At 41.7% G+C, this 20,099-nt stretch overlaps 1 protein-coding gene across 1 annotated transcript in view; it reads left to right on the top strand.

Moving 5' to 3' along the window:
- Positions 1 to 871: 871 nt before the first annotated feature.
- The window catches only part of LOC111231557 (sodium- and chloride-dependent taurine transporter-like), a 33,534-nt gene continuing 14,306 nt past the window's right edge, over positions 872 to 20,099 (top strand). Inside the window, exons 1-5 of the mRNA XM_022758703.1 lie at positions 872 to 1,104; positions 12,125 to 12,354; positions 12,501 to 12,635; positions 17,894 to 17,982; positions 19,866 to 20,011. Coding sequence (XP_022614424.1) covers positions 12,126 to 12,354; positions 12,501 to 12,635; positions 17,894 to 17,982; positions 19,866 to 20,011 — 599 coding nt within the window. The 5' untranslated portion in view covers positions 872 to 1,104; position 12,125. The remainder of the gene's footprint in view (positions 1,105 to 12,124; positions 12,355 to 12,500; positions 12,636 to 17,893; positions 17,983 to 19,865; positions 20,012 to 20,099) is intronic.

The following is a 20,099-nucleotide window of genomic DNA, read 5'->3' as shown; positions in this document are numbered from 1 at the left end:
AATATTCTAATATTATAAAACAAAACGTGATCACTCAGCTGTATACTGGGACACTGTTGTACATTATGCATTTAGGTAAGAATGAGCTGCAGCTGTTTCTCTGCTACTGCATGGACTCTTCACACTGTGCTTCTTTATTTCCACTGCCGCGCGTGCACCCCAGCGCCTGCTCTCGGGTCGCGCGCCTGGTGGGCTGTTGGTGGTGAGGTATCCAGGAGCGCGCATTAGATTCTGAGCGTGTGCCCGTGAGAGCCGGTTTAGATATCAACCAACCAGCTCGTGAAATGGGTGGGGAGAACTGCCACTTTAATGCTCCTTAATGCTGCGTTCACTTGCGGCTCGTAAATCTCCACTTCGCCGAGTGAGACGGAGATTGTTTTAGTTTTTCAAACGGTTTTTGAATGTTAGTGGTTGGAAGGTGATGAGGAAATGAACTGGAACAGAGCTGTTTTTGATGAGGGTGGAAAGTGCACGAGGCATGTTTACGTTTACTGCTGCTGGCGTGTATTGATTTTGGATAATTCACACAGATGTGTCCAACTGATCATCTTCTTTATCATATTGGTGCTATCTTTATATTCCATTTAATGCCTTTTAACTTTTATTTAAACTCCTTTCATTTTTGAAGAAGCAGCTCACACAACAACAGCAGGTCCCGAAGATGAAACTGTGACGACATCAATGTAAAGTGCGAAACATCTTTAACACTGATGCATTTCAAAGTTCAGTTTGAATCAGGAGCAAAACCTTCATCTGAAGCCAAAAAAAACATGGCAGTAAACAGTCTATACAGCCAGCACGTGTACTAATTCCGATGTTATCTGCGGTCCGTGAAGGCATCAGACACACTGCTCTCCTGTTGCTTTGAGAGGAGGCAGGCCGGTGATTTTCCACTGCCGCTGATGTCTCCGGTCCCCCGTTTTAAGAGACAAATGTCAGAAAGAGAGGCTTATAAATAGGCTAAAATATAGGCTACCGACGCGTCCAGCCCTCAGTCGCTCTCACGGACACCGGAGGACACGGACAAGACGAACCGGACAAGGGACCGCGCTCAAAGGACATTAAAAGGACAAAATAAAATACAAAATCACATCAACAGAGCAGGTAACGGAATAAAACGACATCCTCGTTACACACCTATAAAGCAAAGACAGGGCGGGATTACTGCGCTGCTCCTTTATGATTTTTTATTAGAAATAAGATTTTGAGGCTTTTATTTGTGTCTTCATTGTGGATGAATGAGAGCAGGTTTTTGCAAACAAAGAAAACCAATTAAGAAGAGTTAATGCGCATTAATGGGTTTTTAAGAAAGAAACGGAGTGAACGGGCAGTAGTTGTGTTTGGTGGCTGTTGGGCTGCAGCTGCTGTGAATGTAAGGATGTTTCCTGGATGGGAATTTGGAGAAATGCTGTTGTTTCTCTGCGCGTGGAAGGAGAACTGGCGGATTTTGTCTTTTTTTCTTAAAAGCTTTAAATGCAGCACGAGCGCGGCTGATGCCATCACATGTTGTTTCATTTGTATTTTCTCTCGTGTGTTTGGCTTTGAAAGGATCTTTTTAATTTTATTCATATTCTTGGTTTTGTTTCAGATGTGGATCAGACCATTTTTAAGACTTTCTTTTCTTCTGCAGAGCCGCAGTCAGTTCATACATGTTATAGATTTGCAGTCTGTGGAAATTAAATGAATTAGTTCTTATGTATTATTTCTACTTCACGCTGCTTCGCCTGAAAAGGGGAAGTGAGGCGCTCGGCGCGGTGAGAAGGCGGGGATGCTGCTCGTCAGGCGCAAGTTGCGCATCGTGCGCTGCTTCTCCGAACCACGAGCCTCCCTCTCTCTCTCTCTCTCTTTCTTTCTCTTCTTCCTCATAGTCTCTCTCTACCTTTGTCTCGCTTCCTCTTTAACTCGGCCTCGGTGATTAACCACTTGTTGTGACAGTGAAGATGAGATGTTGGAAAGTGTCAGGAGGCTTTGTTTCAATATGCACTAAAAAAGTATCTTATATTTTGCACAATTTTCTGTTTTCAACATGTAGTGCACATCAGACATCAAATGCACCATTTCTCAAAAGCACATCTCTACGTACAGTTTGTTCAGCTTTGCCTTTATATGTATTTGAGTTGTCGCTGTGGGTTGTTTTCATTCTTGTGTCTGAATGTGAAAAAGTGTCAGAGTGTGGTGGGGTTGTGATAGCAGGTAGCTGGTTCCATTTTGGATCCGTTTCAACATTGGAAAATTACCCAGAGATGTCAGCGCTCAGAGCGTAACGTCTGACAGAATTTTTTTTTTTAGTGTAGAGCATCGCACAAAACATTCAGACAGATGATAAAAATGCATATTTTGAATTTTAGTTCTTGCAATTAAACTCATTTCTAATATTTAGACTTATTATCAGTGAAGTGAAACCTGAACAAATTGGATTCTGAGTTAACCCCGTGGTCTCCAACCTCAACCCTGCCTGGTTTTGAGGGGGACCATGTTTGCATTTAAGGGGGAAAAGGCTCTGATCGCTTGTTTACAGTCGAATTTTCATGGGCTGGATAGATGTATCACCCTCGCCCTGAGTCTGGTGTTGCATTCATTTAAGTGGAAATGGAGGAATTCTGTAGTTTTGCTTGGTAGTCTTCCTGTCAGTCTGTTTGTCTTTCTGTCAGCACTGAATGCTGCTGTATTAACTGCAGCCTTGTTTGTTGTTAAATCATTTATTAAGTCAGTAACCTGAGGTTAGTGGAATGTGTGTGTGTGTGTGTGTTGGTGAAATCTCAGCCACAGGCACGGCAGCATTTCCAGAGTAGCTTCTTCAGATGAAAACTGAGCTGTCGGTGACACAGTGAATAAAAACATCACCCAGTTATTCGAGCGGAGCTGATGCCAAACTTTTACGGCCGCGCGTCCTTGACTTCAGCTGCGGCTGAACCTTCACTACCGCTCTACATATTAACCAGCACCAGTCCCTGACCTGCACACTCGTCTCAGTACACAACGTCTTCAGTGTCATTACAGCTGCCCCTTTAATCTCATATGATTTTGTAAAACTGTGTTGCACTTGTAGCTTGAGCAGCGAGTAAACCGTGGTTGGCAGCTTTGAAAGATTCCTTTCACCTTGGCAGCTGATGTTGATTTACAGCTCGCACCAGTGGAGGGCCAGGCTTAATTCTGTAGCCTGATATCAAGTGCACATCTCTGTGCAGTGTCAGGATGATGGACGGGTGAATGTCCTCTTCAGGCTGTTGGACCTGTTTGCCAAAGAGATGTTGGAGCGTCCAGATCAGTGCATCAAAACTTGATCGTCAACTAGAAACAGGAAGTGGCGAGCAGAAGCACCTTGACAGATTTCATGGAAAGTTTGTTTATATGCAGTTTAATGACGACTGCTGATGAAGACCATGTAAAATCACCAGAAAGTTCCAGAACAAGCGAGTGGGCGGGCCTTTGGTTGAGTTGTTGGACTTCAATACATGATTCGTCCCCCGAACCAGAAGTAGGAAGTAGAAACTTTCAAAGTAAATATTTAATGAAAGGTGGGCGGACCGTTATCAAGAATTAACTGCCAACTCAACTTTCAGTTGGCGTGGACGAGAAATCTACAGTTTGACGACAACTGAGTGAAACCGATCCGCCACAACAAGCGAGTGGGTGGAGGTTGTTTTATCAGAAGCATTTCTACTTTATTCAGATGAAAGAAATTCAAATTATTCTTCACAGTGTCGAGTTCTATCTAAGTCCGAGAATCGTAATTCTTCTGGTATATAGGAGACAACTTTGCCTGAACAAATGTCGCTAACTGACTGACTGAGTGATAATATTACACCATTGGTCGTTGCTCTTTCAAAATGATTTGTCGTGAGCAAACAGTGCTGCCAACTCGGCGCCCTTGTTGCGACATAATCTTCTTTTGAGACCCTTTAACGGCAAATCTAGAAACTTCTTGGACAAACCATAGCTACTTCCTGTAGCTAAGCACAAGGTCAGGCTTTCCCGCCACAGACACGCCCCTCTCCGCTGACCACACGACACACGGACATGAGCGATCTTCTGCAGCTGAAATCTCGGCTCAGTCTTTATAAAGTCAGGACTTTAGCACCAGCTTGGACGTAACTGCTGGTTAACATGTCGTCTCAATGGTTCGTTTGCGTTTCAGTCACTGTTTCAAGCTTGTTCCGTTGTCGTGACAACAGAAACAGAAAAACATGTCAGTGAGAACGGCTTTATTTCGAATTCAGCTGAATGAGTGAGGAGGAGAGAAGAAACCAGCTGATACTAGACTGGATGATAACAGCCTACGACGTGGTTCAGTCATAGACCAGGTTTTGATCTTGTCTTATTCAGATTACACTGACGGAATGAGACGGTCCTGGTGAAACTGGCTGTAGTGTCTGTTGCTCTCTGCAGTGTGCAGTGCTGTTCTCCATGTCGCCACTAGATGGCAGCACTGAGAGCGATGGATTTGTGCTTCGTGCAGAATATCATAAACTTCCATCATCTGCTTTATAAAGCACTAATATGCCTCAGTGACTCTGTCCCGTCTTTCAAACACTCAAACTGCAAGCGCCATGCAACGGCAGCAGATACTGTGAGGGGAAAAATACAAATGAATATGGATTCATATGTAGATTTACAATTGATTCTGGTATTGCTTCAGTTGATTGATCATGAAAAGAAGAAGAAAATAACAAATCCAAACAACAGTAAAACTTCTAACGGTAATAACAACAGTGATAAGATCTATGGTTTATCTAAAGTCAAAGAAAAACATTTTATTCAGATCAAAAAACAATAACACCACTAAGAACAGTGTATATAGAGACTGAGGAATAAAATGAGGTTAAAAAATGAAAATAAATGAATAAATAACCAACAAGTTCCTCTGTTATAGCTCTACTGATGGTAATTATACATGTATTTAAGCGCCATCTGCTGGCGACGTCAGAGCACTTCATCTTTGTTTTTTAAGAATCTCATGACTCAGACTTACTGGCAGCCGAGTCTTCATCAGAGTCCACAGTGTTCGTGTGAAGTCAGCTATTTGTACTTCCCATTTCTGTAATGTGACATGAATACTGGGTGAAAGTGATTTAAAAAGAAAAAAAAAAAAATTAAAAAAGCTGGTGTATTTTTGCAGAACAAAAGAAGTTCCTGATAAACTGCAGCTTCAGGGTAAAAACCCTCCTGACCTCCTGGAAAGGTTGGAGTGATTCTGATACTTCACATGCTGAACTGTTGGTTAGATAATGGTATGAGAAGTCATAATGTGACAGTCTTAAGTGTGTGGTTTTGACGAATGCTTTGCAGTGTGTAAACAGGACGGGTGACCTGCTCTAACCTGAGCTGCAAAAAACAAAAAGTTAGCAAGAATCAACAGCGACTGTTGACTCTAGTTAGATAAGAGTGAAAGGCATGCAGCGCTCTGTTTTTAACCTTTTACACTTTATGTCCTGTTATCTCCGTCGTCTCTCACATTCACTCTGGACGTCTCTGTGCTCACTCTTTCATCTATTTTTGTCTCTGTCTGAGATACATTTAATTTTTAGTAACTGCTGTTTGTATCTGTGTCTGTGTGCCCCTCCCTTTTTCTTTTTAACCCCCCCTCTGATTTCCACGTACTCTTTCCCAGTTAACTTTTACCAGCTCCTTTTGTTCACCCTCTTTTATTCTGTCGCTCCCTTTTTCTCTTCCTCACTCAGTTATACTCACAATAACTTTCTCTAAAATGAAAGAGTAAAAGGAAAAGGAGGATGCAAAGGAAGGAAGGAAGGAGGTAAAAGAAAGGAATTTAAAGACGATGTGGAGAATGAGTGGGTGGGAGCAGATATTGATTAAAAGTTAATGAGTGAATGAACAAGAAAGAGGAGAGGAAGCAGAAAGAGGGATGGAGACGGAGGGAAAAAAGAAAAGTGGAGAGAGCGGGGAAAGAGGAGAGGAAAAGGGAAAGTAAGGAAGGAAGTAGGAAATAAACACAGACTCATTTTAAGACAAAAACATTAGACTCCTTACCCCCAGATTAACTCAGGCACAAGACAGTCAGAGCGGCAGCCATATTGTTTTCACGTTGTCCATCTGTCTCATTCTCGTGGACACGATATCTCAGTAACTCCTTCACAAAACGTCTTCAAATTTGGCAAAAATATCTTCTAGGACTTAAGGACGAACGGATTCGATTTTGATGGTCAAAGGTCAACGTCTGTGTGACCTCACAAAACACTTTTTTACCATAACTCAAGACTTCATACAAACATTTAATATTTTCTACGACTCTGGATAAACAGGGATGTAACCTGAAGCTAGTCTGAGTGGAGGAGGCAATAATAATTTATAATTAATTTACCCAGAATTCATTGTACTACATTCCGGCTTTAGGTAGTCAAGAACTGAACTGATTTGTGCAACGAATGACTTCAGACTCAGTGTATCTGAAGTCTGAATGTAAAACAGGGGCAAGAGGAGGCGAGGACGCATCACTTTTGTGTAGTATCAGTTTCTTTGGAGTAATGTCTGGTTGGGAAGATTCCTGTGGAATATTGGATTAATAAAATATTCAATCTGACAAAATAATCATGTCCGTCATCCGTCAGATGAGAATCCAATGACTCAGATCACTGTTCATCAGCTGAAGACCTCAATGGTCCAAGAATGAAACACGCATTATTGACATGTGACTAAAACAAAAACAGGAGGAGGAGAAAGAATGAAGGAGGAGAAAAATGTGGAGCAGAGACCATGGAGGAGGAGGAGGAGGAGGAGGAAGAGGAGGAAGGGGGGGGGGGGGAGATTTAATAGGCGGTCAGCCCAGTGGAAATGTACATGGTCTTAAAATAGGAGAGTGTGTTATGTAAGTGGTTAGGGAGTGAAGTAAGTGTGTGTGTGTGTGTGTGTGTGTGGTGCTGGCTGGGTTCTGAAGTCACTGTAAGTGAGTCCAGAGTCCGGGTCCAGTGATCTCACACACACACACACACACACACACACACACACACACAGCAGACAATGAGTCTCTTATGTTTTACGTTGAGCTTTTGGCCTGAGCTTTAAATCGTCCGACGTTTCCTCGTGGTTCCCACGGCCGCCCTCGCTCTCTGGAGGTCGCTCTGGAGGCAACAGAGCAACATCAACATTTCCTGCTCGTACATCTCCGCTGTCGTCTGAGAATTTTTCTCAGTAACTCCGATGACTTTCATAACTTGCACAAGACGAATGTGTTTACTTGAAATCTGCAAATTCCTCGTCTGATAATCAAACTTGAAAACAGAGCGGAGAGATTTTGGGTTTCCTCAGGGCTGATCAGTCTTGGCAGCTGCTTAACACTTCATCCATCCAGTTGGATCTAGAACTTCTCTTGTAGTCCACTAAGCAAGGTACCTCATGTGTCCTTCACCCCAACCACATCATCCAGCTCTTTCCGGAGCAATTAGAACCATCCACCTCCTAGACAGGATATATAATCCCTCCAGTGTGTTCTGGTTCTCCTCAAGGGTTTCCACTCAGTTGGACACCTCCACAGAGGTTCAGATCCCTGATCCAACTAAGCTGACTTCTTTCAAAAAGGATGTCCGAATTCCTCACCATGTTTCCAAGGGTAGAGCCAACCACTCTGCAAAGACGACTCATTTCAGCTGCTTCATTCTTTCCACCCAGTGAGAACCCAGTTATTCATGTTGTTCTTCACAACAACACAGAACCTGATGGTGCTCGGTCCACTTGTTAGCACCAGGCTCAGTTGAACCCAACAGAATCATGCCAAGTATTGACACCGGTAGGTACTCTGGACTTTTAAAGCCTTGTTCTTCAAATGTGCAGGATGGCACCGGTTTCTACTTGGTGTTGGTTTTTCAAATTAAGGCCATGAATATTTTTCAGCAGTGAAAAAGGCATCACAAGCACAGTGACTCTTTGTTGAAACAAGAAGCAAGTGCATGTTCTGTGGAGAACAGTGTTATTCAGAAGAACTACAGTAGATTTTTAGCATTAACAGCTGTTTACTCACCAGTCTTGCCCAGAGCTTCAGCCATTGTTGTGTTTAAAAGACAAGAGCAGCTACTTCTTCAAGGCAGCCTAGACACTGCAGTGACTCAGGAAGTGATGACATGGTCCGGCCAGACTGGAGCTAGCTGGTTAGCATGCTAACCTTAGTACAAGAAAAGAATTGGTTGCTTTGCACCTCTGGAGAAAGATGTTGGTGAGTAAAGGAATGAAGTTCGATGCTGAGCTCACAATGTTTCTTCTAGACTGGTCAGTAAACAGAATGGTAATGCTAACGTTAGCTCTGTGGCAATAGCAGAACTTACAAATAGCTCCTTTAACAAAATAAAAATTTGTACCACAAAACAGATCACTACCTAAAAAAACTTTTCTTGGCCGAGAGATAAACCTTTTTAAAATACAAACGCTTGTTTAGTGTTCTGGTGTTTGCAGCTTGATGTTTTTCTTGTATAAGTAAAGAAATTAGAGATCAGAGAAAAACAGAAAAGGAGTTTATTGTCACATTGTGTTGTCCCCAGTGTAAACAAGCCCATATTTTTACTTATAATTTCATTGGTAGTTGTCATACAGGTGCAGAGTTACTAAAGCCTTCCACGGAGTGCCACAAGGCTCAATCCTGGGTCCTCTACTTTCCCAGTGTTGTACGTTACGTCATCGTCTCCAAGGATTGTGAATCTTTTTGTTTGTTCTGAATTTCATTTATTTGCTGAAGACACCCTGGACATTAATTTGTTTTTTTTTGCTGCACAAAAATCAAAGCAGTTACACTAGAATACATCCATAAATCAAAATACAGCATACTTGCCGTTAGCTTACCTTTTTGAATGAGTGAAAGATTTTTTGTGCCTAAAATTTAAACTTTTCTGAAACTATAATTCATTCAGATCCTGGAAAATCATGTATAGAGTCCAACCTTTTCTATTTAACATAATTTCATTCAGCTGTTTTCTATAAGTATCAGTGATTCCTGACCATCTGTGGTCGACGCTGCAGGATATTGTCCTGATATCTCTCGCAGCCGGTTTTGTTATTCACATTAATATGTCAGCCCACTTCTATACTGGAAGTCATATCACTATCACTCACGGCCATTACTATCTACTGATGTTAACAGTGTGTCACCAACATAATGGAGTCCACTGTCTCTCGCAGCAGGAAATACTTGCACACACGCACATGCAGCAAGTGCTTTCAGTTTCCTCTCAGTGTTATTAATTAACTGTGTAGGAAGTTAGTCATGAAGACAAATGAGTGTGTGTCTGTTTGTGAAATCATTAACTTGTCTGAGGGAAACTTGGACACACAATGGGATATGTTTTTGATGAAAAAGGTGTTTTTATTTCAACTTTGAGGTAAACGTAGCTCCTGTGTGGAGAGTGTGTTCATGGTAGAGATGTAATTTGAATGGAAAACAAAATGTATGTATGTGTAAACACTAAGAGAAAGAAACCATAGGGGGTTTATCTGCAGTGTAATCATGCCCCCAGTCATGCCCTGTGTAAATATCAGTTAGAGAGTAGAGAGACAATGAATGAATGGGTGAGACAAAAGGAGGAAAGCTGAGGGCACAGCAGCCTGGCAGATGGAAAGAGATAAAGACGTGACATTTTCCACTGTGACAGACATCTGCTGACTTCTAAGTATGTCTGTCTCTCCCCCCCTGACTCCCCCACCCCCCATCTCTCTCTCTGTCTCACGGCCACTGTCAGGTGGAAATTTACAGCTCTTGTTGTGTCATTGTGGCACTGATCGTCTTCCTGCTCAGACATCCGACCAATCACAGAGTCATGTTTAATACTTTTAATGGGGAGGAGAGGAAGGAAGAAGAAAAGAGTTTAGTTTTACTTCATCTCTCTATTTGAATTTATTTCTCACAAAAACATACTGACTTAAACCATTAAATGAACATTTTAACTGGTTGATGCTGAAAGACTTGATCATGATCATTTGCCTTAGTTTTGAGGAAGTGATCGAAACAGTCATTTGTAGTTGGGGCATATGGAATGGGCTCTAAATCAATATTAGATAAATAAATGAATAAATACAGCTGTGAAATAAATCCCCTAATACATAAGTTAGGTAATAAATGTAGAAGTATATAAATAATTGTAAATATAAATGTATAAGTGAGTAAATAAATAAATAAAGAGCTTTTTCTTTTTAAAAAAAAAAAAAAAAATTATTTATTTATTCATTGACTCATGTATTTATTCATATTTACATTAAATATATATTATATATATATATATATATATTTCAGGATTTATTTCACAGCTGTATTGATATGTGTATTTATTTATTTAATAGTGATTTAGATGCATTCCATTCGGGCAGACCTTATCATGGCTGAGTTCCACATTCAGCTGCAACGTGTACTTTGCTCTTTGCTAATAAAGAAAACATTTGATAAGGGAGTTGTTAGATTGTGACATTAAGGAAGGAGACTCTGAATCTCATCCAAAATAAAAGCAGCTATCAGAACCCAACCCTAATCCGTTGGCCTATTTCGTCTGTTATTCAGTATCACTGCTGCTGTGTCCCGTCTATAGTTTAGATCATGTGGCCAGATCACAGTGACTCCATTTGATCTGAGCTGGCACTAAATAACGTCACAGACACTGACCTGGAAAAAAGTCAGTCTCCTTCCAAACAAAATGTGGTGCATCCGCTGCTTCTGAGCGCTGTTATCTGAGAGGCAGCAACATGAGCTGAGAGTCCACGAGCCGCAGCTGATGCACAGAGTTAGACACTAATTATTTTATTCTGAAGGCCAAACAAGGTGATGTTAAACAGACTGGACTCATCTCTACAAGGGCTGGGAGATGAATCTAATTTTATTTTTAATTTTGTCTTCCAACGATTATGAAAACAAGATAATCCAGATAAAACAATTATTATTTGTGCTGCATTCTGTTTCGCAACAACTTCGACTTCCTGGTCACGTCTCGGCGTACGTAAGTGACGCAAGTTAGCGGCGTAAGTTACGTTAGTTACTGAGCGGATTATGTTGAATATATTTTATCAAAATGTTGAATATATGTTTAGGAGTTTTCAGTAGGTTGTGGAAGTACAATAACGTTACATCATAATTTATTTTTATTAGTTTTTGTATTATGTATTTAATTGTATATATTTATATATTATTTATTATTTTTTTTATTTATATCTTTTTTTTATTTTTCTGTTGAATTGTATTTAAAGTTAAAGAAAGTCCACTGTTAAAAAGGTTTTAGTAATAAATGCGTGGTGTTTCCAAAGTCAATGAGTAATCGTGTTCAATAATCGTGATCTCAATATTCATGATCAAAATAATCGTGATTATTATTTATTCTTCTTATCTCTACTGCCACACTGTGGTTGTCTGGTAGCATTGCAGGTGATTCAGGTTGAGGCGCAGGTGAATTTCAAGCTGCTGAAGCTGCTTCTTTTGAGCAACACAAAAATCCAACCGTGGCGTGAAACAAAACCACAGTGGGTTTAACGGTGGCGTCCTCCGAGCGGAGTCAGTTGAAAACAAACTGCTGCTCTTGTTTTTGCAGGTTGAACTTGCACAAGCAGTTTTCATGACTGAGGGAAGCCTTGTTTATCTGGAAGAGGAAGAGCCATAAGACACAGCTCATGTTCCCCAGGCTGTGGTTGACGGCTGACAGTGAAGGACAGGTTGTAACATGTGGTGACATCGTCGAAGGAGAAATTGTTAAAGGAAGATTTAGTCCTTTTAGATTCTTGTTCTTGGAAGTCGGGCTGGAAAAGTCAAGAGTGCCATAAAACTATATGACACATACTTTACATAAACACTTCACTTTCCAGTCTTTATTTTTCTAAAGCAGCCTGGAGAACCAGCTTGGTTCTTTCAGTAGATGTTTTTAAAGGTTTCAGTTCTGGTTGATTTCTGTTGGTTAACGTGGACCAGCAGCCAACATCTGGAGCTGGAAACTCTGGGGCTGTGGCTCATGTGTTGGTCTACCAGCCTCTTTAGCAGGTGGCCAGCCGCCATCGAGTGGCAAGGTGTTGAGGGTTTATGTTATATGCCGAAACATGTGCACATAAAAACTTAAAAAGCAAAGCTGCTGTTGGTGGATTGTTCTCAGACTGATTCTCTCTGATCGACTCTCTCTCTCTCTCTCTCTCTCTCTCTCTCTCGTTTCCACAGAATGGCGCAGAAAGAGAAACTTCAGTGTCTGAAGGATTTCCATAAGGACACTCTGAAGCCGTCTCCCGGTAAGAGCCCCGGCACTCGGCCTGAAGACGAGGCGGAGGGCAAACACCCCCAGCGGGAGAAGTGGGCCAGCAAGTTGGACTTTGTTCTGTCTGTGGCTGGAGGCTTTGTTGGTTTAGGGAACGTCTGGCGTTTCCCATACCTCTGCTATAAGAATGGTGGAGGTGAGAAAACAATAGAGCTGTTGATTCACATACACTCCTCTGTTACCTGGTTTCATTTCCTCCATGTTGCCTACAACTGTTCCTGAATGTCTCCCTCTCTCTCTCTCTCTCTCTCTCTCTCTCTCTGTTCCCTCACCTCCACCCAGGTGCATTTCTCATCCCCTACTTCATCTTCCTGTTTGGCGGAGGTCTGCCGGTCTTCTTCCTGGAGGTCGCCCTGGGTCAGTTCACCTCCGAGGGTGGCATCACCTGCTGGGAGAAGCTCTGCCCCATCTTTACTGGTGAGTAGACTCTTCGAGAAATAATGTCAGTCGTAACACGAGTGGCTGCACAGAGCAGGTAGGGGTTGGACGGAGTATTTGTCCCCATCAGGTGTGTCCCATGTGTGTCCTGGAAACAGAAACACTTTAACATTGAGGATTAGGTGTGATGGTCATGATGTAAGTAAATATAAGTGCAACTGAATTTGATCCTCAAAAAAAATCAAATTCAAGCCATAAAACTAAAATAACATTGTCTAATTATCTAAGATTATTTTATAATATTGCAAATAAAATGAAATACAAAGATTGAAGGAACTTTGACTTTATATGAAGAAACGTGTCTATTGTTGACAATGTGAAAACATTACGACACTTCAGGTTCAATTTCTCCTCAGCTGAGGGAGTTACTGAAGTGTGCTGCACAGAATCTCTTAAGAGGTTTCCTTAGTAAAAGAGAAAAGTTGAGTAATTTACAGGCGTGAAAGAGATTTTACAGTGGTTTCCATGGAGACCGTCAGTTTGCTGGCATTATCCCCAGGTGTTTCCCTGAGGAGCTGGTGGAGACCAAACACAGAGCTAAAAGAGCGGGAACACTGGACTTAACGTGGCTCTAGATGAAAGATAATGTTTCTCTGTATCAGACAAGTTCAACATATCGACATCAAAGGTGAAGATTTGTCAACGTTGTGTTCACGACATCTTGTTTCTGCTGCCCCCAAGTGGCCACAAAACAACCATCTAAAACCTTGTGGAAGAGGGTCACGTGACATACGTTATATATCAGATTATATAGATATAAAAATGATATCTCCTGTATCTTTTAGCAAGTACAGGAGTTCATAGACCCAGTTGTCGTTTATTGTCGTACACGTCTGACCAACAGCCCCGCCCTCTGCCCCGCCCCCTCCCCCCCATGTGACCTCACTGATCTGAGCGATGTCGGCAGCCTTCTCTAAGTCTAAACTCCGGCGTTTAGATTTTTCCAGACCTGTGTTGTTTTTCACAGAGGAACGGCCGTGCAACATAAGGCTGAGTCACACCAGACTCGCCTCCGATCAGACTACTGAGACTTTACCCTGCAACCGTTACCAGGCAACCAGGCCTGTGCCGGTACACCGACACACTGAGGCCTGTACTCTGCTCTCACCTCCTCTCCTGTGGAAACCTGCCGTCCTCCAAGAAAGCACGTTCAGACTTCGAGACGTCTTCTCCAATATTTCCTCTGTTATCAGATGGAGACGTATTTTTGTTTTGCCCTCCTCTGCTCCTCCTTTCTTCAGTCTAATCTCCTCCGTCTCTCCGTCATCATATTTCCTCGCTCTCTTCCCTCCTCACTTCTCTTTCTTCAGCTCTTCTCACCTCCCCCTCTCCCCTGTTCGCTGCCAGCTGAATAAGGTTAATGTATTCATCGCAGTCGCTCTCTCTCTCTTTCTCTCTCTCTGTGGCTTTTTCTTTTCTCTAATTCTACGTCTCCTTTTTGTAAATTTTATTTCAGTAATTTTATCGTTTCGTTATCTTGATTTAATTATTTACTCATGCTGCTGTTCTCACTTTCACACACACACGTTCTTTCTTCCTTTCAGACACATTATCCTCCCCGCCGTCTCTCATACACACACACACACACACACACACACACACACGAGACGGTGTACAGAGTGTCCTGAATCACACGTTGCTATGGCAACAGCGCTGCAACACATCAGAGAAACAGCAGAGAGAGAGAGAGAGAGAGAAGAAGCAGAGCAGGGAGATCTGAGGAGAGAGGAGATGGGTTGATAAAGACCAGAAAAATTGGAGTAATGAATAAAGGCGGCGGCGGGGGGGTGGGGGCAGGGGGAGGAGTGGGGCGGGTGAAAAAGGAAAGGAGAGAGGGAACGAGAAAATGAAAAATAAAAATAATTGAAGCAACAAAAGAAAAAGGGAGAAAGAGAAAGAGATGTGTGATCGCCCCTGACATCTGAATTCCTGCCCACGTCTCTGATTTTTCATGTTGTGCTCATTGAAAACAAGCGAGCCAATCAGAGCTTTGTGGGCGGGATTAGAAGAGCGATTAAGAGAGAGAGAAAAAAAAAAACAGACAGGAAGCGTTGATGAGATGAGTGCAGCTGTACAGGTTGTTCTGAGTCGAACAGCACAAATAACAACTGTTAAATCATCATGTTTCTTTCTGACTTTCTGATGTAACGCAGATACTGATTTGTTAGAGGAAAAAGATCCTGAGCTGACACGACGTGAGGTCAACATCAGACTGAGGAAAGAAGAGAAAACAAGTCTGATTGTTAGCTGTTAGCTGTTAGCTGTTAGCCTGATGTCTTAAAGGGTGGAACTGGAAGGTTATTAAAACCAACCAGGACCTGACAACCGTCTCCACCAGAATACACTGAATAGACTGAACTGAGATCAGATCTGAGTCCTCGAACCTTGTTTTTGTTTAAACACAAAAAACCATAAACCAACCATGTAAACTCCACATTCTGTCGGAGTGCGGCTGATTCCTCGTTGTGTTTATCAGTCACATTCTCATGTGGGGCTCTTGATGATTTTCTCCAGCTGTTATTGTTTTCAGTGACACCGTGTGATGCTGCTGAGCCTCAGCTGCTTCACAGATGATTCCTCTCCGCAGTAAAACACTTCGAGAGGCTTTCAAAGTTTCAGGGAATTTATTTCTTCAGACATGAACCTCGTGAGTTCAGAAGCTCCCGGAGGTTCAACTCCCACCTTTTCAAACATAGGGACAAAGTGGAACAGACTCAGTCCGAATCCTCACTCCCAGAATCATATTTAAAATCTGCTAAACAGCTGAAATATGTGTCCTCATCATAACTTAAAGCTCCTCCAGTGTAAAGGTCTGTGTCCATGTGTAGTGTGATTATAGATCAGGTCTAGCTTCTATATTAATACTGTGAAAGTATCAAAGCCTCAGTCCACAGAGAAATGCACACAGCCTGTATTCAGAAACTGAGCCTTAAAACCAGCCGTCAGGACTTCTGGAACTTTGTGATGTCACAACAAAGCAGTCACCAAGCCCCGCCCACCCGGATTATTTCAATTTAAATTCAACAGGCTCAATGTGTTGCCAAAGCAAAATTACAATCAATCAATGGAATTAAATTATCAAAAAAAAAAATGTCAGTAACAATATTAATATAATAAAATACAATATAATTATTAATAGAAAAAATAGATAATGAAATAAAGTAAATGAAAAAAACAATAGACATACTGTATGTACATATCCAAATATACGCATACATAAACATATACATTCACATAAGTAAAAGCAGTTAGGTAAACACATTTGGTTTGTATATTTCTATATATATATCTGTCTTCTCACTCAGAGCCTCCTCTCTTCTGATTGGCTCACCGACCTGTTGTTACTAGAGCTGCAGAGAGAAGCCTGAGAGAGGAGATGTGAAACTAAACACTTGTGTCAAATATAGAGCTTTAATTTTAATTCTAAGATTTGATCAGAACGTAGCACGAAGATCAATTAGAACCAGGTCAGTGACACTAATAAACATTATGATAAAGGTCAAATACACCTGGTGACATCATCCTGACACTAAATGATATGACAGGTACGTCTGTCTTCAGTCTGGACCCTCGTGTTGACGGCGGTTCTGAGTTTAAAAGAATCGATTGCAAATGTAAACAGAGCGAGGTCAGTCGAGGTCAGCGCCCGAAATTACATCATGGAGGGCGACGCATCTGTTTGTTTGATCAGCACTGTACCATGTGATCCAAGCGTGTGTGTGTGTGTGTGTGTGTGTGTGTGTGTGTAGGGATGCAGATGCTTAGCAGCTGCTAATTAGTCGAGTTATTAAAAGGACATGATGCGATGCTGAAGTAGTTCACACACTCATACACACACACACACACACACACACACACACACAAAGACACACAGATAGCGAATGAGGCTGAAGAACTTTCTCTCAAATTCAGCGTGCACACACACACACACACACACACCCACACACACACACATACACATACAGATGGCCAATGACGTTGAAGGACATTAATTTGGATGAATGGCCTCTGTCGGCTGTGTGTACTGACTGATAATACTGCACACATACACACACACACAGACACCAACACACACACACACACACACACACACACACACACACACACACACACAAAAGCTCTTCTAATTTACTTACGAGGACCTTCAGTGACCACAGTCATTACTTAACCTTTAACTTAAAACCTAACACATGCTTCTAATCCTCACCCCTACACCTGTTCTTAATTTGAAGGATTTTCTTATGTTTACACACACACACACACACACACACACACACACACACACACACACACACACACACACACAGCCTTGATCCAGTGTTTACCAGCAGCTCCATCTCGAGGTCGGTGGTGTCGCAGCTGATCGCTCTCCTGAACGCGTCAAAGTACATTTAAGTGCAGGGCGATGTCAGTGAAGGTTAAAACAACTAAATCATTAATTCTCTAGACCTTCAACTGGCTAAATGCAGTGTGGGTGTTCATTAACACAAGCTAATAGTTACCAGAACTGTTAATGGTGAGGAAACAGGGATTTACAGTACATTTTGTGAGGACAGTGTTTTACAGTGCAGACGAGGGGTTTCATGAACATAAGAGAAAAAGAAAAGTCACCCATAACAGGAAGTAACACTTTGAACACTGAAATATATCTGTTAGACTCAGGATGTGGAGCTCTAATCTTTTATTTTTAAAGACCCAGGTTCAAGTCACACAACGTGTCTTTGTGGAAAGACATTTTGATTTTAGAGTTTTTCTTATTCAGCTTCTTAAACCTGTTTTTTCAGTAACTAGTGGTGACATTACACAGTCTACATCATCTTCAATCATCAAACATCACCTGTGTGTGCTCTGGTTGCCTGACACGTTGGTTTCGTTATGAGCTGGCGACTGTTACATCCTGTTTTCTGGCCAATCAGAATCCAGCAGGAAGAACTAAAAGTGGAGACACAGCAGAGACTTATAAGGTGAAAACTCTGTTGAAGGAAGTTCAAAAAGTCTTTCACTGGTCACATGGGGACAAAGGGAAATGTCAGTGTCGAGTTCAAACCCCAGATGATTTTTATGTTCATATAAATCATGGTGACATGTCATTTTAAAGAGGGTTCACTTCAGGGCAGAGGATTGTTTATTTTTACCAAATGTGTCTCAGTATTATAAAGTCTGATCAGTGGCTTCCTGTATCATCATCATCATCATCATCATCATCATCATCATTGTGACCTCTCCCCTCTCTCCAGGTATTGGTTACGCCTCCATTGTGATCGTTTCCCTGCTGAATATCTACTACATCGTCATCCTGGCCTGGGGCCTCTACTACCTGTTCCAGGTGGGTGTGGGGAAAAAGAAACTCTGATGGCAATAGAAGAAGTCCCTCAAGGATATCTGTTAGGGCCACTGACTAGCTGGAAAGTGCTGTTCCATGAAATGCTCCGAGTACAAGATCATTTAAATGAATCGCTGATAAAAAATAATAATTTTCTGCCAAATTCCAGTTTTTTATGAAGCAAAATACCTTTAAATTTGCTGACTGAGGTAATAATTCATGAAATAACAAATACTTCACAGAATGTGAGAGATAAATGAGTTTACTTGATCTGTTAAAAAAAAAGTGAAACTGGATTGATGAATAAAATCCAAAAACATCAGTTTCAGAGTCAGGAACTGCCAAGATGGCAACGGTGGAGCAGGTCATTCTGAGCTTCAGAAACTTATGGGTGACGTCACAGAGGAAACGTCCATCTTTATTTAGAGTCTGTTGTTCTCACAACCTTTTAACATCCAAGTTAAACTGAGTTAAACTTGTTAAAAAGCTGTGCTGCATTCGAACTGAAGCTCTTCCTCTGCAGTAACCTGGATGCAATAATAATAATAATTTTATTTATATAGCACTTTTCAAAACAGAGTTACAAAGTGCTTTACAAACATAAAAACAAAACAAAGCCATAAAAAAGTGTATGAAGCTGCTGAACGTTCAGTCAGAGCTATAGCTTTAGATCATAGCATGACCAGACCTGACTCATAAATCAACCCCCCCCCCCCAAAACCACAGACATGATTATGCAACTGCTGAACCTGTTGCTCTGACTGAGACTTAATTGTATATGGGTTGACAATTTAGGACATTTTCAGAATAACCATTTTTTTTTTTTTTACAGTTACAAAATTGGCAGCAAAGAACAGCAGCAGCCTAGTGAGCAGAATAAATGCTCCTATTAATGTCTCATGCCAAGAATAGAGCCTGTCTGTCATCCATTGTGCAGCCTCCTTCATGTCTTTGAAAAACTGGTTTAAAGCCGATCCAGTAACCTGTAAAGCTCTTTGATGGCGCCCCTTAAATCCAAACAGGTGCCTCTTGAGGCTCGACAGACCTCGATGAAGAAGGCTGTAAATTAAAGGACAGAAGGTGTCGAATTCTCATGGACGGCTCAGCCGCTGAGTCAAGTGAAGTTTATATATATATGTTTCATATATATAAACTTCACATGTTTCACAGAGACATCTCAGACCGGGTGTGGTGTCGGTCCAGATCTGAGACTGACTCATTTTAAGGCAAAAACATTAGACACCTTACCCCCAGGCTAACTCAGGCCTAGAACAAGTGTTATCGTGGTAACAATCAACAACACCTGTGCTGAGCAGTTATACCCAACAACCAGAAAACAGGAAAACATGGCTCCTAATTTGTGGTTTGCTGAAAAAGAAAAAGGGAAGGAGACGGCAGCCATTTTGTATTTTATCGTCTCACTCTTCATACACTCTTGTAACTGTTGAATTCTTCCATTACACAAACATTTTCTCCTGAGGGTAAATGGAGCGTGGTCAGCCATTTTTTTGATAATAAAAAAAGTCTAATTTACCCAGAATTCATTGCACCACAGTCCAGCTTTAGATAGTCAAGCACTTAACTGCTTTGTGCAATAGATGAATTTAGACGTCTGTCTGAAGTCTGACTGTTTGTTATATTGAAGACACAGTCAAAGTCTGTGTTTGTGAAACCGGCTCCAGGTCTAAACCAGGTCTGAGCTCAGCTCGGTGCAGAGATAACAAAACAGATGAGTTGGTGGTAGAAAGTTTCAAGCGTCTTTGGTTTTCCGTCTTTAGTCAGTGATTTTGAACACTGATGAAACTGTTGACCAGCCAGCTTATCTGATCTGAGCATGCTCAAAAGTTAAGTACACTAACATAACTTCTGCTTGTTTTGCGTTTCAGTGTTTTCAGCCGGAGCTGCCCTGGGCCAAGTGCAATCAGCCCTGGAACACCGAACACTGCATCGAGGACACCTACCGCAAGAACAAAACCCTTTGGGTGGCTGCCAACGCCTCCAACTTCACCTCCCCCGTCACCGAGTTCTGGGAGTGAGTTACATAAGAGCACACACACACACACACACACACATATATGCTGCGCACCTCCATAATCACACGTGATTTTCATGTTGTTTTA

Source organism: Seriola dumerili, unplaced genomic scaffold (genome assembly GCF_002260705.1).
Source record: "Seriola dumerili isolate Sdu_G_001 unplaced genomic scaffold, Sdu_1.0 BDQW01000306.1, whole genome shotgun sequence".
In the NCBI taxonomy this organism is placed as follows: Eukaryota; Metazoa; Chordata; class Actinopteri; order Carangiformes; family Carangidae; genus Seriola; species Seriola dumerili.
Note: the sequence above shows the minus strand (reverse complement) of the source record. Positions and strands in the feature narration are given on the sequence as shown.